The sequence below is a fragment of the Strongylocentrotus purpuratus genome, unplaced genomic scaffold (genome assembly GCF_000002235.5).
Source record: "Strongylocentrotus purpuratus isolate Spur 01 unplaced genomic scaffold, Spur_5.0 spur5_scaffold_10, whole genome shotgun sequence".
NCBI lineage: Eukaryota > Metazoa > Echinodermata > Echinoidea > Camarodonta > Strongylocentrotidae > Strongylocentrotus > Strongylocentrotus purpuratus.
In genome coordinates, this window is record NW_022145595.1 from 17,111,009 (window position 1) to 17,138,773 (window position 27,765).

Consider the following 27,765-nt stretch of genomic DNA (forward strand, 5'->3'; position numbering starts at 1 on the left):
AAAAGACTATATATATGCATTTTACTTACACGCAAAACATGTTCCTGATTCTATTGTCGTTTGGCTCCCTCTCCCTTTCGATCTCCCTCGCCGCTATGACGTAATCGTTTGCGTCATACAAGGCAAGCCCGACGAATATCAACGTGAAGCCGACGACGAAGAGAGCTCGTTTTGCCGTCATCGAAAAGTTTTCCTCGGCCTCGTATGAATAAGGTGCGACATTGATGGTCAGGAGAAGAATACCTGTGTTTTGAGGTGAATGAAAATGAAAGTATGAACAAGAAAATCGCCAAGGGTATTTGATCTCATTGACAAGTGTTGTATTATTACTATTATTAGAAAAAATGATGTACTGCAAAAATGAAATGTTGATAGAATGATATTTGTGTATTATTCTATCGATTTTGTAAATTTACCCCTTTGTAATAATCTCATATTTTCAGGTGCATCATTGCGACTTTTTAGGGAATGTCAAACCGCGAAGTTCTTCAATTTAACAATTGAAATAGATTGAGGATGAAAAGGGGGAGGGGGTGGCGGGTCTCGTCATTGATACGTGAATATGAAATATGATCTACATATGACGTGTTGTGACATGATAAAAAGGCGTGTATAAAGATTATTCGTGGTCAAGAAGATCCTTCGATAACAACAACTAAATCTTATGCTTGTATTTGTTTTTGAAGTAGTTCCTTACTTTCCATACTCTATTCGAGCATTCTAAAGTTCAAAACTGAAAAAACAGTAGACCCATTAAGATAACTTCACGCCTGTCGGTGTTGTCATGTGTGTTTATTGGTTTTATTTTTTTACAGATGTGTGTCATTCAGATATGATCATTTACGTCTGGGTACTGTCCTTTAAACGTCACCATCCGAAAAACGTGACTCAGTTTCGAACCTGCGTCCTCGGCTGAATCAGTTTGTAACTTCCACTGTTAGCTGGATTACAGGCGCACACCCACAACGCCTAGTTGGTGTTGTCATGGTAAACGGTTTGCATTATAATGAAGCTAAATTCCTATCAATATCTTTAGGTTATATTGAAGTCCCTTCCACACATTCTGGGTTTGATGTAATGGTTTTACTTTATTTATTTTATTTATTTATTTATTTCTGATCTTTTGACAGGGTAGCCCATTCACCAGCAAGTAGTGGTCTTCCATGGGGCCCTGAATGAACATATTTACATCGTTTATAACATTTATACAGAACAGTTACAAAAATAATACTCGTTTGCAAAATTAACATATATCATTAACCTAGTAAGCAGTAATGTCAATAGGAAAATATTAATTAAGTCGCAATTATGTGAATAAGACATGTAAATATTACAGAACATGCACGTAGTGTATGTACGGCTGAGCTATTCACAAATTACAACTTTGTTTAAACAATCTCTTAAATGAAATGTGGTTGACTTCAAGTAGATTGACATTTGTTTGCATTAGCGAGGACTTATTCATTAATAAGTAAATGTTCTAAGAAAAGTTATAAGATTTATTTCTATAAAATATTTATGAAGATTAGAACACTTGTGCGAGGGAAACGTAAAATTGTGTTTCAGGAGAAACCCCTTTAATAAGTTCCACAATATGTACATTTTTAATGATATCGTGAGAAAATAATTACGATCGGTGTAAAAGAAGGGGCCTAAAATTAGAGTTAATCAAAAATCATGTATTCTGAATTTCAGAAATGTAATGATAAAAATGGATTAAGAGATAACTTTTTGATAGATAAGAGCAGCCGATAAATTCAATCTGACCTGTGAATGTGACAAAGGCCCCTGTGACAGTGACCTTTGACCTTGTAAACCACGAGTCCCCCAGCCATCCACCAATCAACGGCAAGCAGGGAGCGATGGCGTCGAAGGCTGCTATCAGGACGGGCGAATTATCTTTCGTGGATTCCAGCACCTTCTCCGTGTAGAGCACGACGTTGACGCGGACGCCGTGCTCGACCACGGTGATGAAGAACACGAAGGCGAAGACGAACGATATGGGGAACCATACCGAGTCTCGTATCCGCTGCTTCAAGGTTGCGGGTGGCGGTGGTTCGTTGACGGTGGATTGCGAGGCGGAAGCCACGAGCTCGAACTCCGCCCCGTATGTCATGCGCGTTGTCGAGTTCGTGGAACCCGAAAATAAGCGATCTTTTTCGGATGAAGCCATTTTAAACTCGGAAGAAAGTATGATAAAAACTAAACAGATGTGAAGGTTGGATGGAATTTAGTAATAAAGTAACCTAAATAAAAGAAGTGCATTTTCTTTCGGTTTTAATCGTTACTCATCTGTTTGAGCATTTAGCGCTTAATTCATCAAGACTCATTTTCCATTTATTCAAAGAAAGTTTCCGTTATGTCAATGCTCAACACTAAATTTCCCTGTCTGTGCTTGCTTTGAAGTCGTCGTCGAAATATCTGTGGAACAAGAGGAAAGACATGATAATCGTATTTATGGATTTCTGTTGATTAAACCGTGTAATATGATTCATAGAGGTAAACAAATTCATTTAAGATACGTTGAAGAAACAAACAGAAGTAGATGCAGAGAGATGGGAGAGAAAAAAAGAGGGAGGGATAGAGAGAGAGAGAGAGAGAGAGAGAGAGAGAGAGAGAGAGAGAGAGAAAGAGAGAGAGAGAGAGAGAGAGAAGGGGGAGAGAGAAGATAAGAGAAGCTAAAATAGTATATGATTTATAATAATTTATTAAAGAAGAGAAACAGTTTTGATAACAGAGGAAGGGCTTAAGAAGAGGAAAAAATATATAACACCAGATACTGAATTAATGAAAATATCCTGTAATTTGTCTGTTTTTTCTTATTTTTTATTTGAAGTATTTTGAATTTTGGCAGGTGTGAAGCAGCAGAGGAAAGGGGCGCGTCGACGCAATACAAACAATTACTGGCAGTTTTCGAACGTCCTGTTTCTCTAAGATATCGATGTGTTATACTATCGTGCCAACATTTTAAAGAAAAATAGCAGTCCTTTTCATTTTCCTCGCATACTCACCCTTTAGAGAGGCAAAATTTTAGTATTAAAACAAAGGTTTGAATAAACATACCCAACAAGAACAAAAGCGATAACATAACTTTCTGAAGAAGTTCATACGTTTTTGTGTTCGTGTTTACTTGAAACACACAGATAGATCTTATTGCAGCTGATCATTTTAATCTTTTAAAGTCGAAAGGCCTAATTTTGTCTTTGTCAGCAGACCGTTTACGTTCTAAACTTTTTCATTTTGTTTAGTTGGTTCTGAGTTTATATACAGGGTGTCCGTGAAGAAGGGTAACCAAAATTTATGGGTGAATTAATTATTCGATAATTCCAAATGTTAATGTGCCTTACCGATTACAAATTGTACCTGCTCAGTAATGCTTTATCCTTCCATTATCATGATGATAGTACCATATAAAATATAGGATATGGGCTTTTAAATGATGTGTACTTCCCCAAAAAATATCATCCCAAATAGTTTCATTTTCTGTAAATAACCTAATGACCTTAATGAAACAGCAATTCGCTTATATTGAACGATAGAGTTTCTGACACCGCAACTTCAGAAATCTGAAGTCTGAAATCGGTCAAACAATAATTATTGATCATAGCTTTGATGTCATAGGAAAGAAGGGAAATCAAGCCTTAACATGATATAAATATATTTTTACATGACTAAAAACGTAATTATGGATTATTCAGTAATTTACCATGAAACATTCTTGCATGCTTTTCCATCTGAAATATATTTTTAAAGAGAATTGCTTTGCTTTATTACATTTTGTTATGATATTCATTCTCATTATCTGGTTTCATAATCCTTATTTTTCTATATTCTTTCAATAAAAACGAATTCATGCCTAACGCGTTACCATAGAAACACCTTGCAGTCGACGTCACAGTGCTCTACGTGACTCGCACTTGGATGGCTGTGCCTAATTTCTTTCGAGCGTGGTTCTCACAAACTTTGACTTCTGCCCAAATTTACCATTCATTTATACCCGATAAGAATTCGTTTAATTTTCTTGAGCACGTTCCATAGATCATAAAGTGACAGTCATTACAAATTTCTACCATTTACAAGCAGTTCTGATCATTGAACATGTTTGAAAGGTGGATACAACCTTTGTTAAAGCAAGTGTTAGATTGTTTGTGACTGCTACTACTACTACTACTACTACTACTACTACTACTACTACTACTACTACTTCTACTACTACCATTGTTATTATTATTATTATTATTACTGTTAGTCTTCTCTCCCCCCCTCTCTCTCTCTCTCTCTCTCTCTCTCTCTCTCTCTCTCTCTCTCTCTCTCCTTTGCACTCGTACTCCCCCTCTTATTCCTGTTCTCCCTACCTTCTCATTTTGTTTATGTATATGCGGAAATGCATATTTGTATTGGCACACCCCCACATTCATGCAATCAAACATGGGGAAACATATTGCTCTAATGATGAAGGACTAACCACTTCCTGTACAGTCCACTCCTGGTTGCCTCCTGGGAAATTATAAACCCATTTCAATAACATCATGATTACAAATATCAACTTCCTTTTCTGGGGGAAACGGAGGTTTGAATTAATTCAATTCAATTCAATTCAATTCAATTCAATAAGGGTTTATTCGTATGATGTTCTGGCAGCCGAAGCTGAATTGCAGATCATTTGTACAAGGTAAAAACATCATGATATTTAAAATACACTGAGCATTATACATGTTGACATAAAATAAAATTAATGACATATAAAAGGATAAAAATACTGGACACATTTATACACATAATAGGCAACATCATTAAACATAAACATATACACAAATATATGAAGCTTACTTTTTTGAATAATAATCGTTTAAGATACGAACAAAATATGGAATAGAGCTGTTATTAAAAGACTGTCAATACAAGCCAATAGATTCAATGGATTGTATACTAACCTATGGTACTGCTAACATGGCTGTACATAGGCTTGTAAGTACTGGAGGCATAAGTCAAATCTAAAATGTTTCTTCAAATTACTCACAAACGGATGACCAAAATCTTCCGAAATTTGTCCAGCAGAACCCTTGTTATATCAAAATTCATATGATAACAACTTGGGGACTGGTCCACACAATACATGTTAGTATAATCAAACATTTTCCAAGCACAGAGTGGAGGTCGGCCTGTTAGGCGATCCATCACACAGGTAATTGATATTGATATTAATATATTATAACACACCGACAGCCCAACACATTAGCAAGAACCTGAAGAAGGCCTCACAAGCCGAAAGCTCGTAATAAACTTGTAAAGTACAGCTACGTCTCGCGTTCCCAGACCTTTTTATTCACGCCTATATATATATTAGTCTTGAAATTGCCTGCATATCTTTTAGGGGGGGGGGGGTATGCTTTTGTTTTCATTTGTGTTTGTTTGTTTACACTTCTAAATCTTTATCTGAAATTGTGCTTTGGAATCAATAAAAATAGAATAATATAAATGTCTGGTCTATCATGTTTGTATGGATCAATGCAATTTTAAAAAGATACCGAAAGCAGTAGGGTATCCAGAATTCTCCGGCCGGTGGAAGAGGCACTACAATACCCCCCCCCCCCCCCCCCACTCAGTGACCAGCAAAAACAAGAGAGTGAAAAGGAAAGGGAAAGAAACGAAGAAGAAAACAAACAAACAAACTGTAAAACAAAATAATAAAGGAAAACAAAACAAACAAACCAAAGGTTTCCACGTGACCTTTAGGAAATAAAACTGTTGGCCAAGACGGGGCACAATATGTTGGGGGGGGGGGGGCGTTTTTATGTGTACTTATTAAACATATCAACCACTCTCGATCCGCTAATCTACAAGAACACATGAATCTAAAAAACACTAGTACAAAACGACAAGATATATGATATAATGAATAATCCCATACTTGCTGTTTACCCACGAGCAACGCTCTCTTGATTTGCTCAAGTATTACTATGATTGATTTTTTTATTTCAACCTTCCTCTTCCAATTTTAAAAATACCTCATATATTAAAGTCTGTATATCACTCACCTGTGTTCATCCGGTGACGGAAAGCATTTAAACCTAACGTTTCCGCATGGAATTCATAAGGCATTCCCTCATTGACAAATACATGCAGATGACCGTATTTCGTATATCACATTATTTACCGATACATGGAATAACAGACAATTCCGTACACTGCGTTTGAAAGTACATTCCAAAAATAGCCATAATTTCCACAGATAGTTCGTGTACACATGCTACATGTTTGATTGGACTTTTACACCCCTTTCTCCCTGTAAATTTATTCCAAAATCCAGAGTGTATAACAATTCCAGCACTCAATATTACGAGCTGAGCAGATTTTTAATAAACCACACATACCAGCAACCGGTTTTTATTTTGTATGCTAAAAAGTAAATGGCGAATCGTACTATTCAGTCTGCCTAGTCACTGAATCTCAGCAATACAATTATTGACACGCTCGACAGATTTATGCTACTACTAGTACTAGTATTATGTTATACTGGGGAGGAGAGGTATTTGCGTGTGTGTGTGTGCTATGGATTTATGTTTTATTTTTGTATTTACCAAGTTCTCACAGCCGGTCGTTTGAAACTGAGGAATGATGCCCCTTGATATCATGATATCATTTATTAGCTGCTATTAACCACGTTATATTGCCCCTTTATATAAACATAATTGTTTATGTAGCGGGCAAGGGGGTTCGAATAGGGCGGGGCAGGGTGAGGGGAGGAAGGAGGGGGGGGGGTAGGTTAGGGCGGGGCAGGGTGCGGGGAAGGAGGGGGGTAGGTTTTGAAGTGGACCTTGTATTTTTGATAATATTTTTAACATTTCTGACTGCATCAGATCAGATGTCTAGTCTTGATTTTTTTTAAGAATTTAATTCCTGCGAGTTCTAACATCAAGTAAGACCATAAAAGGATTTTTTAGACAGTAAAATATAAAAAAAGTCTAGGCAGCCAGTAAGAAGGGGGTGGGGGGGGGGGGGAGCTTGGGAAGACCAGAGAGCGAGGAGAACGGAAGGAATAAGAGAAGCAGGGAAAAGCTGTGGAACAGGAGAAAGTGGAAGGTAAAGAATAGTAATCATAGTAAGAGGAAAGAACGAATGAAAGAGGGACGGATTTAGGGTGAATTTAGATTTTTTTTAAGCTACCTTAGCAGGATTCTATGATGTAATTACGTGTTTCTCTTTTCATGTTACCCAATATTTTACTACTGTTGAGCGCTATTTACCTTGAGAAAATAAATTTTACCTCAAGAATGAAAAGTGTTTTTTTCTAAGCAACAATGAAAACTCAATCTCCTGTACATTTCAGTATGTTGTATATCGAAGTCATTGATAGATGTAATAATGTATCGATAGGTGTCAAGAATAAAGACAAGCGCCCAAACTTGAGAAACACCTTTGCCTAAAGAGTAAAGAGAAGGTTGAATTTTTGTTCACCTAGCCAGGAATTTACCTCCGAAAATGTCAAGTTTATGAAGCGGTTTGGAAACTAATCTGTAGAACCTTAATCAAACATGACGGAAAGCTTAAACCACAAACTTTTATTTTCCATCCGAATCATGATTATTGCGAAGAGAAGAGAACAACGCCAATATTGTAGTGGAAGGGAGTAAGGGACCACCAGTGGTGTACAGTGTTGCCAGCAATTAAGGGCATTTTGGTGTCATGAGAGCGAGAGAGAGAAAGAGAGAGAGAGAGAGAGAGAAATATGATATTGAAAAGAAAAGTGACGAGGAAGAGAAGGAGAGAGAAGGAAATACTGATATCAAAGAGATAGAGAGAGAGAGAGAGAGAGAGAGAGAAGAAGAAAGAGAGAGAGAGAGGGGGTGAAGGGGTGGGGAGGGGGAATATAAAATAAGGAGCGAATGAGAGGAAGGGGAAAAAATTAAAGAGAGAGAGAGAGAGAGAGGGGGAGGAGTGGGGAGGGGAATATAAAATAAGGAGCGAATGAGAGGTTGAGAGAATGTACATCAGAAAGGGAGATTCAGGAAAATAAAAGTATATATATATATATATATATATATATATATATATTATATATATCATCATTGAAGAGTTTTTCTTTCGGTGTTTTCGCTTTAAAGAATCAGATTGTGTTGACCTAGGAATATGGGTTTGGGATATACAAAATTGCATTCACTTTGCGTTACGATTTTCCTCACTACCGTCACTTCGTGAAAACAAGGACGAATATTAGCCCATCACACGTCAACCCTTCTATTTAAATCAAATCTTGAAAGATGTCGGATTTCAATAAGCCGATGAAATTACCTGTTATTATTTGCTTTTGCGAGAAACCATCCAGAAACTTGGATTTCAGAGTCAGTGAACGAGGGTGTGAATAAGGGGGCGATCACACCTGTTTAGAGTGTCGTAGAAACGGGGCATGGGAGGGCATATGTGCTCCTCCCCTCCCAAATAGTAGGAAAGAGGAAGAGGGGGATAGGGGGAGAAAGAGGGTAGAGAGAGAGAGAGAGAGAGAGAACAAAACAGAGAAAGAAAAGAAAGAGAGAGAGATAGAGAAAGAGAGAGAGAAAGAGAAAGAAAGAGAAGGGTAAAGAGAGAGAGAGAGAGAGAGTGGGAGAGGGATACATATATATATAGAGAGAGAGAGAGAGGGGCGAAAGGGAGGGAGGAGTACCACGAGAAGAAAACAACCCCTACCACACCTTTCCACTCGGACCCTTTCCTTCCTCGTTAGTGATCAGCCTATACGCAGCCCCCCCCCCCCCCCCCACCTCCATGTTTTAACACTATACGCGAATGCCTGTGTCCGGAAATCTCTCAATATTTAGTAATATTGGAAATTTCCAATCGTTATCTTATTTTCTTAGGCTTTATTTGTTTGTTGTTGTTTGTTTTTCGTACACCGAAGTCGGCGACTGCAGGTTGACGACGGATATGCCGATACGCTCGACCCTCCTGAGCTTGATTCGGTCTGATATTTTTGGCAAAGATTTGCAAAATTGCTTACCTTATGACGTTAATAAACACCACGCAATTAAAACGAAGGTAGAGCTGATACCCATGAACGTGGTCTGGAAGCATAAGATCTGGCAAGATCCCCCATCCATCCCGAGCTCAAAAAGAAAGTATAAAACACCTTCGTCGCAGGTATATGCTTCATTCAGAGAAGGCAGTGGTTTTGGAAGAAGTTGCCTTTTGATCCCGAGGATTTCTAAGCTTAAAGAACTTGTTAAGTATTTGAGAGTCAGAGGTTCGAAGTAGGATCGTGTCAAGATGCGGCTTTCTCTCGGGTTTGCGACCGTATTGGTCTTGTTTGCAGCAGGTAAGCCTGACTTCATCCCTTTTTTTAAAAATAAATTCTTCGTCGATTATCTGTACTTATTCTCAAAATATTATTTTGTGTAAGATATTCCAAACTCTTCCCAGCGAAAACTCAGTTTCAAAGTTGATATATTTGTTTTATTTCATTCCATTCAAAATATTGTACCGTGTTCTAATATATACCATGTATTTGTTTACTGCGTTATCATATGTATTACGTCATCATTTCAATACTGAATCTTTTTGTGTTCTTCAAATCATCGATTTAAATTTTCAATTCATGATGTGATTTGAAACGGATTTAAAGAGCGTTTTCAATATTCGTGTGTTGTTTGATAGTTATATTTTTTTCAATATCTAGTTTCATAACTTTTAATTTGTACAATTGAATTTACAATTAGTTATACTGTACTTGTCGATAATTATACGTATTTTTTCATATCTGATTTTGCATTTTACAATCAATTTAAAGCTGTATAAGAGAAAAGAAGCGATGATAAAGTAGGGGGGAGTGGGACTTCGTGGAGTTATATATTCGGATTAAGTGTTAGTCAAGCCCATAGTGGTCTGAGGGCCGGATGTTCAACAAAATAAATGAGGGAAGAAAAATTGAAACTTTGCTGAGGGAAAAAAGAAAAAAATTCAGCAGGAAACGAAACCTTTCTTCGACATAAGTTTCTGCAATTTACCTATGTTTATACAAGCCCGTAGAATCAAATTAGTGTGTTCCTGTAGGAGGTATAAATTACTTTTGTACACTAATTTAATGGGAAAGATGTAAGAATAAAAAAAAAGAGAAAAAAAAATCTATCGTAAAATGATTGGGCTACCAACCCACGTTTTCTGGTGTATCATCAATCATGCTAATAGGTCTTTCATTAATTGCATCAGGAAGAAACCGATTCATTATTTTTAGAATTTAATTTAAATACCTCATTTTTCCTTCCGAAGGGCAAACAATTGTCTGCAGTACTTGTGCGCCTGGTGCATTTGATATACCATTTTCACAATGCAATCAATCTATGTTAAGTGCCTCGTTATAAATTATTTCATTCACCTGTTACGAATAATTGTATTTCAATGGTCAGAATTCGAATTACATACATTAATAGTTGGTAGGTAGAACGTTAGGACAAACATTATGGCTTGTCCTACATGACAACATGTAGTTTATGCGATTCATATTCTAATTATTGAAATACAATTAATTGTAACAGGCGAATGAAATAATGTATAAGTTTTGATTATATTACGAAAATGGCCTATGCTCATGCTTTCAAGGCTTTTACTGATGCACCAGTTTCCATTTGTTCTATGATTAATACTTTCATTTTCACATGTGATTTTTTTTATATTTCATCTGTGATGATATTTCATCTTTTATATTTGTATATATTGTGACGATGATGGAAATAAACGACTATTCATTTCAATTCAAGTCAATTCAACGCTCGAAGTTTTTAGATTTTCCCCAATGTTTGAGAAACTATAATGTTCTTGTCTCTAACGTAAACTCTAAGGCCTTAACAAAAAATGGAGCTTCTGATGGTACATAAATTATTATGAAGAGAGTCGAGATATTGATGATTACTTACAATTTTTTCTCTCTTTTTCTCTCTCTCTCTCTCTCTCTCTCTCCTCCCCCTCTCTCCCCTCCCCCCTTCTCTCCCCTCCCCCTCTCTCCCCCTCTCTCCCCCTCTCCCCCCTCTCTCCCCTCCCCTTCTCTCTATCTCTCTCTTGGAACAGGCAACGCCCAATATGGCGGAATGGGCGGCATGGGCGGCATGGGCATGGGCCAACCCGGTATGGGCCAGGGAATGCAGGGAATGGGACAACCAAGGCCCGGCATGGGACAACAAGGGATGAACCCCGGCATGGGACAACCGAGGCCCGGCATGGGGCAAGGCATGAACCCCAACATGGGACAACAAATGCCTGGCATGGGGCAAGGCATGAACCCCAACATGGGACAACCAAGGCCTGGCATGAACCCAATGCCAGGTCAGGGAGGAGGAGCGATGGAACAGCTTGGCGCATTCCTGTCTACAGCGGGTGGGAGCATCTTAAAGAAGTTGAACCTGGGCGTTGGGTGTAACCTGTGTACCTCATTCATCACCGGGGCACAGCAATCCGTCTTCCAACTCAGGAATCAGGTCAGTTCAAAGGAACTTCTAAAATGTCTTAGAGATATCTGGTAAAAGTGCCCAGAACGAACACTTATGATTATCCATCCAACGTACTTTACGTAGTTTTATGCCCATCTGTTCATGTACCGATCATCATTTACCCTAATGAGCTATACTCGCTTATTACTTGGCGCAAAATAGAATTGACTGGTACAGATCAAATATCCATCCAATATTCTGTAATCTGTTTTACAAGGAGCATTTCTGAAATCTCGTCCAGAATGGGCCATGATGGGTATTAATAATGTTCATATCTTTTGATGTACCATAATTAAAATTATTAATGAAGTGTGTTCATTTTGATGATCAGTTTCCTTGTACGAAGTTTTTAACAGTTGGAATTTTTTTATCAGGACACATTCACAAGGTACTACTACTAGTAATAATAATGATAATAGTCCGTTCTTGTATATCGCATAATACTTAGTCTCTATGACTATGCGCTTCCAAAGAGCTTCGGAAATTATTACCCTAGCTTTAGCTCCACAGGTGCAATACCACACAGGTGTTATTGACTGTGTTGTTTAAAGTTATGATAATAAAGGTGGTTGGAATTTCCATTGCAATAAAATACATAGTACTCAATATTCAGGCAGTAATACAAATACATTTTTTTTCTATCGATCTGCTATTCAAACAAAAATCCATATAATTGTTCCCCCATTCCCACCCAAACATTGATAACAGAATAAGCGTTATAAAGTCACAACAATTAGTTGCACCACATTGTTTGCAAATTCAATACCTTACCTTAATGTGGACCCCACCTGAGAAGGATCCAAACGAACATCCAGTTTGAAATTGGCAAAATTAGGAGTTTCCGTTTCGAATCGTCTTGGCAATTTAAATTGACAGACACAAATTCCCGAAGAGTACTGGAAATGAAGTAATGGAAAAATTACCAACAGCATATCCACCATTATTTATCTTCACTCATTTTCGAATGAAAACAAATGTATCCAGTCTTCAAATGTTTCTAAATGTAACGGCGAATCGGCATCAACGCCAAGCTAAGATTCTTAAGGTCGCTTCAACCGTCAAAAATGTACGTCTAATAGGCGTGATGATAATAAATTTGCACGTAAGATTACGAGATCATGAAGTATATATCATTGGACGCATCTTCAATGCTATTACGTAATCCGTTCCATATGGCGTGTACTCATAATGTAGTGCGTGTAAGAGATTATTGACAAACCTTAATGACTCAAGTGCCGTATCTATCAATCAATCAGCCATTCTCCTTCCCAAATAAGTCTGGAGTAGTCCAAATCATTGTGCATGAATAATATTTGATGGTAGTCGATGTGATCTTAATTTTGTATTTTTTAGTAAACCCAAACAAGTTCATGTATCTGTACAAAAGATGTCCGCAGGACTCGAAATCGGTTCTGGGTCTATCTATTAAAGAAGGAGGGGGAGAGATGGATGCTAGGGTGAAAAAAAGATAGAGAGGGGAGAGAAAGAGATAGAGAGGGAGTGAGAGAGAGAGAAATTTTCACGTGAATTTATCAAGTTCTTATAGCTCTCTTTGCCCTTTGTCTTTTTCTAGTGTTACTATTCCGTTTTCCCCTATGTGCCTCTCTTTCTCATTCTCCCCCCTCTCTCTCTCTCTCTTTCTCCCTGCCTCCCTCTTCCTGTTATATTTTCCCCTCTCTTAGCTCTTCTGTTTTTACCCCCTTTTCTTTACCCCGACACTTACCAAGGACTTATGGAATATTACCATGAAAACAAAAAAAACATTTGTATTGCCTATACATAAATTACTTTCATCTTAGAAACGAAATTAAAGACGCCATTTTGTAATTTTATGTTGTGTCTACAGGCAATAAACCAATCTCAGCAAGTCTGCAGCACTCTTCCCACTCCCAACTGGCAGCTTTCTAATCAATGCAACCAGCTGACGTCATTCGTCGTCAACCAGACCATGCAACTTTTCCAATCCACTGTGAGTAATAAAGGATAAATAAACAAATAATGTTATGCTTATATAGCGCTTAATACAATGTCTCTAAGCGCTTTACAGATGGCATACCAGTCAATTTAATTCAATATTCAACATTCAGTTTCAGTTTAGTTTTATGTCATATTTTAGATTCACATTAATTACATAATTCATAAGCGATAAAGGAGAAGAATAAGAAAGTATGTAGGTGTAAAAATACATACAATAATATCAAGCCATGAAAGCAATAATACGGTTGAAATATCATACGGAGTAGTTGTACAATTGTATGGTATTTAAACTGAAATTTCAGAAATAAATTTACAGTGAAATCTAGTAAAAAGCTAAGCTTGTAAATCGTTGATTTCCTTTTATAAATAAGAGCATGTAGATAATTTTCATGAATACATGTACATGCATTATGTAGTTTGATCAGCATTGAGAGGGTCTATACAATGGGTTTGATAGCTGGGATGCTCCCATGAAGTGGAGATGGTGCACATAGTGTCTGCTGGAAGCGAGCCTGAACCCCATAACGGGGGGGGGGGGGGGTAATGATAATTGTACGCTTAGAGATATCGTGGAGGTATCGAGCCCGCTATACATTCAGAACATCATAATCTTCCATCCATAAATAATATAATATTTAAAATTGTTTCAATTATACAGCATCGCAAAGGCTTTCGAAAAACCGACTCAAAGGCAATTTCAATACCCTATTGTATGTCCTTTAGAAATCATGTTTGGATTACATAATAATCATGTTACTGTAATTGTTCAGTAGGTGAAGGACAATGGCACAAGTTTATTAATACTAATAATAATAGTGAACATTTATAATGCGCCATGTCTGTCAAAAATGACACTAATAGAATTGCCTTAAAATAATTCTAGGCCTAGTCTATTCTAGATTTTTTTCTAGACAAGCTCCCGAAGTGAGGATATCCAAGCAAAATGAAACAAAACGGAACGAAACAAATTTAAGATGATATATTGTCAATGACTTTTGTTGTTGTCGATATCCACAGCCTGCCCAGGAGGTCTGCAAGGCCCTCACCTTCTGCAGCCAGCAACCCCAGCAACCCCAGCAACCCCAGCAACCGAACAACCCCTGGATGAACCAGAATCCCTATAACCAACAACCACAACAGCCACAACAGCCACAACAACCACAACAACAACCTTACAACCCCTTCATGAACCAGGCTCGTCCACAGACACCCAACCAGGGTTATGGCCAAGGATATGGACAGCAGCCGCAGGGGGGTGGATTCGGCCAAATGTTCGGACGCAGAAGGAGGTCCCTCAACTTGAGAGACCTCATCCCCAACTTCGTCAAACAAATGGGTGAGTAGTATGGTTGCGTCCAATGCAAGGCGTCATCTGTCTTGACGTAGGAGTGCATCAACGGCGGGCGCTGTCTTTGATGCGCCATCTGAGGGCGCCATGTGAGGGTGACATGGTCCAACAATGATTGCCAAAATGAATATTGGTAACCGTTGCGGTGAATTACTAACGTATGGCGTTATTGCGTTCGTAGGCTTGGTAAAGTAGTAACGAAATCAAAATTACGACTCGTGTGGCAACGAATGTAAAACATATTATTTTATTGGCGTTTCTCTGTATTTCACCATTTCACAATATGTTCATATTCTTCATATGTTCATATTTTCGACCAAGGAGTAGTAAACTAATTCCCTAAAATAATTTATCTGTTCGTTCTCTGTAGTCTCGAGTAATTTAAATAGATAAAATAAATTTCAACAAATATTGTGGAATAATAATAATGGATATCTTATGAATCAATACAATGTTGTATCTTGTATCGTTAATACCTGCACATGATATTGTCATCATTTGTATCATTATCACCAACATACAGCATTTGTTCAAGAACTTAATTGATACCCCCAAACACTATTATTTTATCAGATTCACTCATGGATAACTTGGAGAACACCATTTGCCAAAGCTGTGAGAACGTCGTTAATAGGATGCAGGGAGATGTAACGAATGAACAGACACTGGTAAGTTGATAATTTCTTTCATTCACTATTTTTGCAAATTTAATTTACTGTAAGAAAGTTAGATAGAGTGTCGATCATGTCCTGAAACGCATGGTCACAATCACTGTTATTGAATTGATAATAACTAAGGTTTATATGATCGAAAGACACTCGTAAAGTATAGACGCCTGTCAGTCCAGATGTTCCATTATATTTTAATGAAACAAATAACTGAATTACAAATTTCGAATATTTGTTTTCTTTAAGTATTCTAAACGTTTTCTTGATGAAAAAGTAAAGACTGTTTGAGGCACTGTGTTTTTAATAAGAGGCCTTAGAGAAATTGTAATGTGCACATGTCTTTTATATAATTTATATCTTTGATTTGTTAATCCTTATCAATAACATAGAGTCAAATTGGCAACCTTTTGAGGGAGTCTTGTGACGTCATGCCCTGCATCAACAAGACTGAATGCTACATCGTCGCTAAACACTACCCTGCCGCTCTAAAGGACTTCGCATCCAACATGTTTGTAAGTATATGGGACAAGGCTGATGATACCTTGGGAAGAACAGATAAGGAAGAGCTGAATAGAAATAGAGAGAGAGAGAGGGGAGAGAGCGAGAGAGAAGAGAGAAGAGAGAAGAGAGAAAGGTGTGGGATGTGTGATAGATAGAATGATAGATAGAAACATAAAGATATATATATAGAGAAGGGAAGGAAATATGGAAAGATGGAAGGACGATCTGCAAACGAAGATCTGTGGGCTATTGAAGAATTATCGAATATTCATGATTATCAAAGACATCTGCCAATATCGGCTACATCTACTAATTCGGAGTAGCCATCGAAGTTATGATGTATCATACTAATTTAAATTTACAAAGAATTTCCATGAACATAATGACCGGGGTAAGATTATTATAAGGTCCAGACAGTCAGGACATTATACATGTTATACCATGGAGTTACTAATTAACCTAGTAACTCCATGATGTAAAGCACTACTTGTAGCTACTTGCGTCCTCTATATAGCAAACAATTCCTAAGCGGAAACAATTGGTCCCCCATGATCGCCTTTTTCTTATGTTAAGTGAGAGCTGATTTGATGAGATAACCACCTGTCAGTGACCACACATTGGCCTTCCTGGCCAATCTTGTGCAGACAGGCTTTAAACGCAGCTTCTTTTGCAAGTAGCCCATGCAAATCAAATCCTAGCCGACGGATCGGCTTTCTAAAACTGTATTTGTTTTTGTTATCGCAGAACGCAAGAGATACGTGCGAAACCTTCCGCCTCTGTGGACCCAACAGCCGCGTCGGTATTTCCGGTGGGTCCGACTTCCCCGGTTTCGGCTTGGAAGCCTTCCTCCCCGTTCAGGAACCCGCAGAGGAGGAAAGCGTTACCTTCAATTTAAATGGACGTACCAAGAGACAGGTTCCAGGAATGGGCCAGCAGTCACCGTATGGTCAATTCCCAGGCATGCAAGGTCAAGGCATGCAAGGTCAGGGAATGCAGGGTCAGCAAGGTCAGGGTATGCAAGGAACCAATCTTCTGGATTTCGCCTCCATGTTGGACCGACTTCTCAGTAAGTTCCGTGGTCAGCTCATCGCTAACCACTTTCGTAAAAGAAACCGTTACAATACATTTAAAATCCCCACTGCACCCCGTTTAGCTACTTGCGCCTTCTATATAGCAAACAATGCCTAATCGGTGCCTATTGGTCCCCCATGATCCTCTTTTTCTTATGTTAACTGAGAGCTGAGTTGATGAGATAACCACCTGTCAGTGACCACGCTGGGCGGTCTAATCCCTCCTGGCCAAACTTGTGCAAACGGGCTTTAATAGAACGTAATCTTACAAACCTAGGAACCGAGCATCGTACTTGTACGCCTATCTTTAAAACTGCCTCTCACTACGAGCCAAATTGTATTTTTTTACAGGGAAAATTGTATCCACGAGGATGACGCATTACAAGATTATTTTATCGAATATCCCGGGATAACATAATTAGCAACAACATCATCTACAACACATTGACTTCCATCGGCAACAACAGTAGCAACATAACCTCAACCACCACCACCAACATCAATTAATTGAGTAATTTATTTGTACAAACTTTTCTGACAATGAAATTCTCCGTTTTTGTTTACTCAACAGCGAGTTTTGGTGTCCAGATTCCAGGCCTTGGCATGCTAGGTAGGAGGATGCAGATGTTGAAAACAGGTAAGAATGGTACTCTTTGGGGCCTCTCAAGGCATGCTCATAAAGTCTGACAAAATGCACTCGAACAGTAAAATGTAATATCAGAGGTTGGCTGTACTTGTTTTTTGTATTAATTGATTGGTCATAACATAACATTTTCTATAAGTAACTTTCTTTTTCATTAACGTATTTGGAACATACTTGGCTATACTTGTTATCACAGCCCGCATTAGCAAGATGGCTATAGTTTCCCAGAAGTTCATGCCTGTTCTTCTTCGTGCCATAGCTTGTACATCCGGTTTTACACCAAACCGTGACATACATCAATAATACTTCACTTTTTAAACAACACTGCTAGATTCGTTGAGTTTACCGCATGTGTTTATGTCTTCTTCGACGGGTCTTTAATCAACCTCTAAGCGAGGTTTAAGGGCATTGTTGACACTTCGGGAAAGTTTATGACTTCAACTTGATCTTTGGACCGACCGTAACGCCCCATCGATGGTTTCGGGGATATGGGGACGAATTTGGAATTTCAGATTGTGTTTTTAATGCAAATTTGCTTGACAAGGTCCTCTCATTTGGGGTCCAGTTTTATTCCGAAGCCCTCGGACTGGCACAAAAATATTGCAAATAAAACATTAAACATAAATAAGATAATATATCGTACAAAATGAAAGAATCTGACCTCTGGGGAGGGGGGGGGGGGCACAATATCCCTTACCTTTAACGGGTTTGTATCTAAATCTCATCCATGCTTTGTAACTGCAGGTCTACTATTATCTTGAACGCTGTAACTGTCCTTTCGTTGTGTTTCATGTTCTTGTTTTCTTTTTGTTTGAAGGAATGAGTGCCATGAGCGCCATGGGGGGCATGGGCGGTATGCCCAGGATGGGCGGCGGTATGCCAGGATTCGGACGCAAGAAGAGGGCTACTGAAGATTCAAGTAAGTCTGTTTTGAAAAGCACCTTTAGCAACTTGAGTATTAGTGTGCAGTTGTACAACATTTGTTAAATCAGATTAAGAGATTTTTGAAAGGCAATTAGGGTTTCGACTTTCGAATAAGGAGTACAGTACGTGAAAAGCATCTATCCATAAGTCGGATAATATGGAGTTTTGCCTTAAGGTTTAAGACAAATTTCGATCTTGAATAGTGAATACTCGAAAACTGATTCTGACAGAAGGCGCAATAGAAATGTATTTACCTTAAAATGGAAGGATAAATGCGAATTATGTTATGAGTTAATTTTTAAACAAACACTGAACAAACATATTTCATTTGTTATATGTTATCACTCTGGATTCTGAATGTTATCTAAAAGTAGGCTCATTAAATGGATTTAAAAATAGGACTGTAAATTGAAATGAAAACGATAAGATAAATTGAATTGGAAATTAGTTTAAAAATTATTTTTAAAACTTCATATGAAACTGAATTGATTCATGATTGATCAATACATTTAAGGAAATTTAATTCCAGTTTCATTTAAAAAAAAAAAAAATCAATGATAAATTTGATATCCAGAATTCAGAAAAAAAATACTTTAAATAAAAAAAAATGAATTGAAATTCATATTAAAACTTGAAATTTGAATTGAAACTTGAAATTCAAAAAATTATTTGAAACTGATCTTTCCCTCCTAACGTGCTCAGTGGACGAAGAGAGACAGGAAATGAGTTGAAATTTGCAATTATAATTGAACTTATGAATTCAATATTAGAACCTGAAATTTGAATTGAAATTTGAAATTCAAATTATTTGAAACTAATCATTCCCTCCTAACGTGTCCAGTGGACGAAGAGAGACAGCGTTTCACCCGACAGGTCCCTCAGTCGCAATTCAATCCTTTCCAAGGCCAACAGCAAAGACAGGGCATGCAGGGAGGACAATCATCTGTGCTCGATTTCATCCCCATGTTGGACCAGCTCCTCAGTAAGTTAACATAACACCTGTTGACGCAATGCCCCCTTGCACAGAAGGCGTCATTTACTGGCGCAAGATTGCGTCAGCGATTGGTGCGGTTTTTGCATGGTGAGAGTGATATCGAACGTAAAGAGAACGCCAGATAAACAATGCAAACATTGTGTTGAATTAGTTGCTTTCTTATGGATGTGAACTTATGCTTATGACGCTTCTGCGGAACGATTCCTTGGTCACTTGACAAACATGGGCGATGTACAATAAGCCATTATTAGTTTTATAAAATTCAAACAATTCATGTTTAATCTGAAGCTCCAACTGAGCCGTCAGTGCGTCTCATCTACGATTTCTTGTCTAATTGTTGAATCTGTTTTCTCTCTCAACAGAGAGTTTCGGCATCACCATTCCAGGCTTAGATATGCTCGGAAGAAGACAACAGCAGTTCAAAGGTAAGAAGTCTACATGTAGAGGTGTGGTAGTGAAGTGGTTTAAAGTGGCATGTTCCCCGTATTCCAGAGGGCGTTCAAAATACGTACCCGCTGGCGGACGGTGTTAGCCGCCTATTGACACCAACATTATACATCTCTTAAACAGATGGCATGTTCCGAATGCCCGCACAATGCCGATTATCGCATACATGTGCCGAAGTAATACCAATCGCAGTTCGGTTCTAAGATTCGGCTGCTGTTTCCGCCCACTTTCGTGACGTCAGGATCGGCAGCGATCAGCTGGCTTGACGAAGGCAGGCCAGGCCGCGCGTACTTTGATTGACAGCTGTATGCAAATTAGAAGTCGATCTTCGGAACCAAGATGGCGATGACTAGAGCAGTGATAACTACAATGGCGGGAACGTGCCCCTTTAAGCCCTTGAATTCAAATGCAAAGTTCTTGGGTTCGGTCCCGACACGGCACTAATGTCCTTTGGCAAGGTATTAATCTACATTTACCACTTCATATCCAGGAGATAAATGGGGACGGGGTAGGATGCGGAAATTCTTTGTGTTAGTAACTGCCATATGACCTCATGGCGACCGTATAGAAGGAATACTCCGCAGGGAGTGGAGATGGTGGATATTGTGCCAGAATGAATCCGAAAACAGGGGTAATATTATGTGAAGCGCTTAGAGATAGTATTTCGTATACAGCGCTCTAATGATAAATCCAGGTTATTGTTATTTTTTTTTTAATGATATTATTGTCGAAATATCTGATAAAGGGGAGGGAAGGGTGCGCCCCTGTGCATCGAGGGTCGTCCTTATTGTAGTTTGTTCCTGGGCCCCATTTCACAAAACTTGTCATCAGTGACAAATGACAGTTTTAAGTATAAGCTACTGAAATCCTTGCTCCTGATTGGTTATCGGCAGATTTGTCACTGATTTTTGTCATTTGTCATTGAAAAAAAAAAAGCTTTATGAAACGGGTTCCTGGTTAAACAGTTGCGGATAAATTCTACAGTGATATAAACATTTTCGTATTCCTTTCATTAAAATAAGTGTTTCTTCATGATGACCAAAATAATAGCTTGTTAAAAGGCCTCGTTTATTAAATTTGGAGAAAGGAATTGACCGAGATATATTTTCGGATATTGGTATCTCGTAGAGAAATGTGTCGTTTGACATTTTGAAGACAGATTCGCCATACTTATATGTAATGAAAGTGGTATTTTGCAATGACTCCATTTCAACTGATTCATGTTTCTCCTTTTTTCAGGAATGGGCCAGATGGGCCAGATGGGCCGTATGAACGGTATGCGCGGCGGTATGGGCCAGATGGGCGGTATGGGCGGCATGCCCGGATTCGGACGCAAGAGGAGAGACACAGGATGTGAGAAATATTTTTCAAAATTATTTTTCATATCAAATCAATGTCAAATCTAGGAAGAATGATACACTGGTGATGAGCATAACTATCTTGAAATGTCAAATTTTGTACATTTCTTTCCTTGACAAAATCTCACTGTCTATTATATGAACACACAAAGACGAATGGGACAGGGAATTGGGACTACATAATCTTTAATCTACAAAAGAATCCACACAACCGCTGATCCCCACTTTCGGGTAGCTGTGTTTTCTGTCTAACTTGTTGATATATCTATACTATATTTGACTAGTGGAGGCATTTTAAAATTTGAATCGTAATTCTCAGTTTGGTTTTCGCCTGATTGCCATTTATAAAAGTCGTCAATCGTCTTTTCAACTGAATCTGACCAAAAACCAAAATGAATTGAATTGAATTGATATATGAATTTAGACCAACTATTGTACGTCAACTGATTAAACAGCTTCAGCTGCCGTAGATTAGCCCCTCCCCCTAAAAATACAACAACAACAACATACAAACAAAGTTTGCAGTGCGGTCTATTCGCACGTGATTCCTACATGTACATGCAATGACGTAGAGTGTTGGGGTTGCCTTTGAGTTGATTATTATTGATTGCAATCATGTTAAATCACGCACTGAGAAAATACTGCTTTTTGACGGATACAGTTAATATGTTGCTTGGTCTAGTGAACGAGCAGAACCTGAACCACCAAAGCGACGAGCAGCAGAGACAGAAGAGACAGATGATGAATCCTCCTTACAACCCCTACCAGCAGTTCCCACAACAGCCTCAGCAACAGTTCCCTCAACGGCCACAACAGCCACAACAGCCACAGGAGAAACCATCTTGGTTTAACGTACCCGCCATGCTGGATAGCATCCTCAGTGAGTTCAGTTGATTTTAAAGCCCCACTGTACTACTGATAGCTACTTGCGCCCTCTATATAGCAAACAATGCCTAATCGGTGACCATTGATCCCCCATGGTCCCCTTTTTTCTTATGTTAATTGAGAGCTGATTTGATGAGGTAACTACCTGTCAGTGACCTTGCAGGGTGGTCTAATCCCACCTGTAAACTAGTACCGATAGGCTTTAAAGACAGTTTTTAGTAATGGTAGCCAGTGGCGTAGCTACGAGGAAAACGGGGGTACGCCCCCTTCAAATCGCGTAACAAGAAAAGTACATATAAAAAAGGAAGGAAGAAAAGCTAGATTATAGAACATCTTTCCTGATCCAAAGTGTTCCTCTGTCGTTAAAAAATTAGGATTGAAACAATTATTAGACATACATGAACATGTTCGTAGTCGACGCAAATCATATTAGTATATAAATCTTGTTTTTGGCTGATTCAAGCGGGTGTAAAACGAGCTTTTGCCTCTCCCTTTTAAAACCCAACGGGCAACTATAGTTAACCATGGTAACGTATTTTCTCTCTACTTTTACAGAGCGTTTCGGTATCAACATTCCAGGCCTCAAGAGTCTATTGGGAGGTAAACAACAACAACAACAACAGCAGCCGCAGCAACAATACCCTGGTAATTGGCATATATGATATATAATGTAATGTATAATTATTAAATATATAATTATATACCCTGTTGCCCATATAAAGGTTGGAATATAGTTTACCCTTATAGCTCTTTTCATGAAGTGATTGTGAGAAAATACATTATTCTTTATAGATAGAGTTTATGTCTGCTCAGAACTTCATTGATCAATCCAAAAATTCATAGGGATGAATGTTTTGGAATTTTGTTTCTGTCAATGTAGGGATTATTTCATATAATTATGTCGATACTAGTTAGTACTTGGCACATTTTCCTTGATGATTTGTTTGCGAGAATCGGGATGGGGATGTCTGGAATAGGTATGGGGTATGGGCATGAGAGTTCTTCGTATTCACGATTTGATTTCGAATGTTTTTCGCTGTTAATTAAGGCACGTACGGGCTGTTAATGTGTACAATTTATATCAAAATAAATTATTCAAGGGCATTACGTTCATCAAAACTTGTTGGCTTGATAATTTTCACCCTTTTCTTTTATTTTTTTTGCAGGTATGGGAGGTGGCATGGGTGGTATGCCTGGCATGGGAGGCATGGGATCATATGGCCGTAAGAAGAGGGCCACCACACCCTTCGATACCCAAGGTGAGTGTTGCCAATTTGATTCAGATTAACGATCAACATATTTATCTAAGCATTTTTACCTGCAATCCGATATTTTTCATGTATTTTTACGTATAAGTCCATTCGGGTATTGATAAAGATCGTGATGAAAAATACATAAAAGATCACTTTTGTTATCTTCTTCGTTGAAGTATTGGTTTGTCTATAATCTGAGATAACGATAAAAGCAACGCATGGTTTTAACAAAGAAATACTTTGCCCTCATAAGTATGCTCGTATTTCCTAAGGTGCGTATTGTGAACGACGGTTACTTAAATGCTCAGATAATTAAATTAATAGTAAATTCATATTAAGGCAGTAATACTTATTGCGAACCCCTTTTAGTATGTGATTTAGAAATAAACTAAAATAATTTAAGAAGTGATCTAACATTTGAATAAGTGCAATGCATACAGTATTTTTAATTGTTTTTCCGTCTTCTTCGTTTTCTTGTTTATTTCCATCAATTTAAACTAAATTAAATCTATGAAGATTGTGTGTGTATAATTAATAGGGTTTTTACAAACGTACATCAATCAGATATGATTATTTACGTCTGGGGACCAACCTTTAACGTCACCATCCGAAAGATGAAGAGTTTGCTTGATTTTCTTTTATGATCCTTTATATCTGTGGATATCTAAACTAAATTGTTATTGGAATTGAAGATACTTTTAAAATCCCAATTCTGGTGTCTAATAATTTATGTATAGAACCTTATTCTTATAATACCACTGAAGAACAAGTAATATGAATAATGATAGCTGTTTACATGTAGCAGTTATGATTGATAACTTGCTTTTTTTCATTTTCATTTTCAGTCGAGCCTGAACATAGTGAAGAGATGGCGAGGTGCATTGGAAGTGCTATGACAAATGTAAGAACTGTTTCAAAGCTAAGGCCTGGTTGTAATAACAATGAAGAAAAAATAAAGCAATTTTTATATAGGGCATGATGATGATGCGCTTTTCAGAGTATTGGTAGCAGAGCCATCTATACACAGAGTTTGGCCAACTTTGTTTCACTTGGTCACACCATTACGTAAAGTCTTTTGTAGCATGCTTGCCAAACATAGCAAAATAATAATTCAGTCATGAAATTAATAAATATAATTCATGTTAATATCATGTGTTGTCTATTCATTCACTTACAACTTTAGGGTGATTTAAAGGGGTGAAGGAATTAACACATATATAGCAATACAAAACCAAAAGAATAATACGCTTTGTCGGGGTTTAACTTGGACTAAATTTAGTGCATTTTCATGACTACGGGTATCCCCCCTCTAACCACAAAGAGTCAAATCTGAGAATGTTTTCATAAGTTCGGATACCTTTGCAAAGATTATTTTGTGTTACATACCGACCTACCGATATTTCAGTGTCAATGCACAGAACACGCCGAGTATTTTCGCAATTTATTTTTCTTGTTCATCATTCATGGATAACTCGATACGTATGCATGATGCGAATTGGCCAAAAGCTCGTGAGAACTTTTTATCGTTGTTTCATTTCTGATATGGTCCTCGAGATTTCGCTTACTATTTATCATTTTGCATACATTTTTTCTTTCTTCGCAGGAAACATGGAAGTGCCAACTTTGCAAGCGAGGAATGACCGCCATGTCCCACGTCCTCGATATCCAAATGGTATGTTTTTGTTTTTATTCACTTTCACGGTTATAAATAACGTTATTTTTGTACTCAAATGAATAGCAATGGTTTGTTATTGCTTTTTATTTACTTTCAAGTTTATAAATAACGTTATTTTTGTACTCAAATGAATAGCAATGGTTTGTTATTGCTTTTTATTTACTTTCAAGTTTATAAATAACGTTATTTTTGTACTCAAATGAATAGCAATGGTTTGTTATTGCTTTTTATTTACTTTCAAGTTTATAAATAACGTTATTTTTGCACTCGAATAGAAAGTAATGGTTTGCTACTGTTTTTGTTTTCCTTTCAAGTTTATAAATAATAATGGTATGTAACTGTTTCTGTTCTCTTTCAAGTTTATAAATAATGTTATTTTTTGTACTCGGATGGATAGTGAATATAAGTGCAGATCAATGTCGTTGGCTTTACAAAATTAAAATCATAATTTCTACCATTACTTGTCTGTCATAGTCTCACGAATCGTCTGGTTTGCAGAACATGTGCCGCCTTCTCCCAGGAAATCTTCGAACTATGGTAAGCGTTCACTTTTTTTAGTAAACAAATATGAATGCTTATAAATCTTTTATCTTTATATGAATTTCAATTAATTTGGTTCATTTATAGAACTTGAGATCTCAGCCATTTAAAAAAAAGGTGCTCTACAGATCAGAGAATTAATTGGTGAAGATGGTTCAGTAACTTGAAACACTGCACATTTTAATGACGTATTTATTTTGCATTGAACTCGTCATCCTCTCTCTCTCTCTCTTTCTGTCTCTCTCTCCCTCCCTCTCTAGCTTTCTCTTATACTCTCCCCTTCCGCTCTCTCACACTCTCTAGTGGACCCCTTCTTATTCTCTCTCTATCTCTCCCCCTCCCCTCACTCTTTCTATCTGCCCTCCCACCCCTCCTTCACTACTTCCCTCCCTGTCTGTCTGTCTCTCTCTCTCTCTCTCTCTCTCTCTCTCTCTCTCTCTGAGTACCTTAATCAACCATTTACAGGCTCATTACTCTACATCTTCATCAACACCATATCGAATCGTCCATCTCATTGAATCGATATCATGTAACAGTTCAAGTGCTTTAAATTGAAAACTAAACATGCCACACCCTTTTCTTTTCTTACCCCATGCAGTGTCAGTCCGAGCTGCTTCCCGTACGTCAACGTGGTGGTCAAGGAAGCCCATCAGCCATAGGTAACCCGGTCGAGGCCTGCCAAGGACTTGGATACTGCCTGAACGAGAGGCTCCCATAAGCTATGAGGCACAGTCAGAAGTAGCAAGCACCCCCGTTTCATCCCAATTTTACCAAGAATAGGTTGGTTAAGGGTGGGTTTGGCCACGCCCATCCCGTTGACCACGACCAAATGAAGGACAATGCTCTCTCCATTATCTCTCTTTCCTGATGTCAATTTCCAATACTTCCCAAAATCCTAACTTCCACCTTAGCACTAACCCTAATTTTAAACATAATCCAATTTTCAACCATGCCGATTCGTATAGTATAAGCCATCCAGACTTGTCATACAACTCGATGAAAGGGAATATGATTGTATCTAAACTTGTGAAACTGTATTACATAATAATGTTTTTATTTACATCCGGTGCAGTGTCTTAAACCGGTGGTCAAAATCTATAGTTTGATAAAAAACGATTTCCAGTTGACAGCGGATAATGAACATGATTTTTGGCGGCACAAAATTGATTATCCAATTAAGTTTTGATAAATCCACTAAAGTTTTGATAAATCACAACATTTACAATCCAACAAAATTAAGATTCCCCAATCTACGCAAATTATCTTACATAACATAACCAATTATTTATATATTTTCAAATGTCATAATTCGTACTAATTTAATTATGATCCATATTAAGTTCTGGAAATTTAGCATGTGGTACTTAAACACGAGCAAAAAACCTCCTAAATTATTCAAGGGCGTGCGTTGTGAATAATGTGATACAATTTAAATGATATCTGAATGAAATTCGTGCCACAAACAGCAAAATAGAGCTGTGCAATATTAATTTTCACCAGTCATCAACATATCATGCTAAAAAATTAAAATGTTACTTTACTTTTAAAACATGTCGTGTTAAAAGAGACTTGCTGCCAGTTATGCACACATTTTGTAAAATTTCCCCGTTTTACATCTTTTAAATTCAAGACAAAGGAATCTAGTTTTTGTGGAAATTTAGGGTGTCTTGCTATTCTATGACTATTGTCTTGTAAATATTTATAAATTTTTCTTTTCTTACTACTAATAATTGTATACTTCTATGTTTATTTCTTTATATGCATGCATTTTGTTTATAATACAAAATAAAATATAATTATTGTATATAAATCCTGTCTTCTGAGGTCTTTTTTGTTCAGATAATGCAACGGGTGTGCAATGAAATTATTATAATGCTAAATAAATTACTAATTGCGGATGTAGTATCGAAAATAATATCGCTAGTGATATTGGTTTGTCTCGCAATGTATGGTCAACAAGCGATCTAACGAAGTGTTGCAGCGGGGCACGAAACGTCGTGATCTCTAA

The 27,765-nt window shown here is 37.7% G+C and overlaps 2 protein-coding genes across 4 annotated transcripts in view; one reads left to right on the forward strand and one right to left on the reverse strand.

The window, feature by feature from the left end:
* Positions 1–12,511, reverse strand: part of LOC763815 (solute carrier family 15 member 4) — a 21,271-nt gene extending 8,760 nt beyond the window's left edge. The window contains exons 1-3 of one of the 2 annotated variants that reach the window (XM_030979651.1): positions 12,246–12,511; positions 1,768–2,421; positions 30–243 (exon numbers count right to left, since the gene is read on the reverse strand). In XM_030979651.1, the coding sequence (XP_030835511.1) occupies positions 30–243; positions 1,768–2,173 (620 nt within the window). In that variant the 5' untranslated portion in view covers positions 2,174–2,421; positions 12,246–12,511. Of the gene's footprint in view, positions 1–29; positions 244–1,767; positions 2,422–6,038; positions 6,436–12,245 lie in introns of those variants that run through there. The other variant, XM_030979650.1, reaches the window with a different exon arrangement.
* LOC100890108 (mediator of RNA polymerase II transcription subunit 12) lies at positions 9,142–27,116 on the forward strand. 2 transcript variants are annotated; one of them, XM_030979649.1, is made up of 19 exons: positions 9,142–9,310; positions 11,056–11,462; positions 13,321–13,443; positions 14,469–14,787; positions 15,373–15,467; positions 15,857–15,979; positions 16,713–17,034; positions 17,610–17,675; positions 18,499–18,600; positions 19,447–19,587; positions 19,962–20,024; positions 21,286–21,399; positions 22,066–22,284; positions 22,845–22,934; positions 23,456–23,548; positions 24,388–24,443; positions 25,146–25,214; positions 25,692–25,754; positions 26,356–27,116. In XM_030979649.1, the coding sequence occupies exons 1-19, from the start codon at positions 9,262–9,264 to the stop codon at positions 26,473–26,475; spliced, it is 2,634 nt and encodes an 877-aa protein (XP_030835509.1). In that variant the 5' UTR covers positions 9,142–9,261; the 3' UTR covers positions 26,476–27,116. The 2 variants fall into 2 exon arrangements, with proteins under 2 accessions (XP_030835509.1, XP_011681866.2); XM_011683564.2 differs by having other exon boundaries at positions 22,087–22,284.
* Positions 27,117–27,765: the final 649 nt, after the last annotated feature.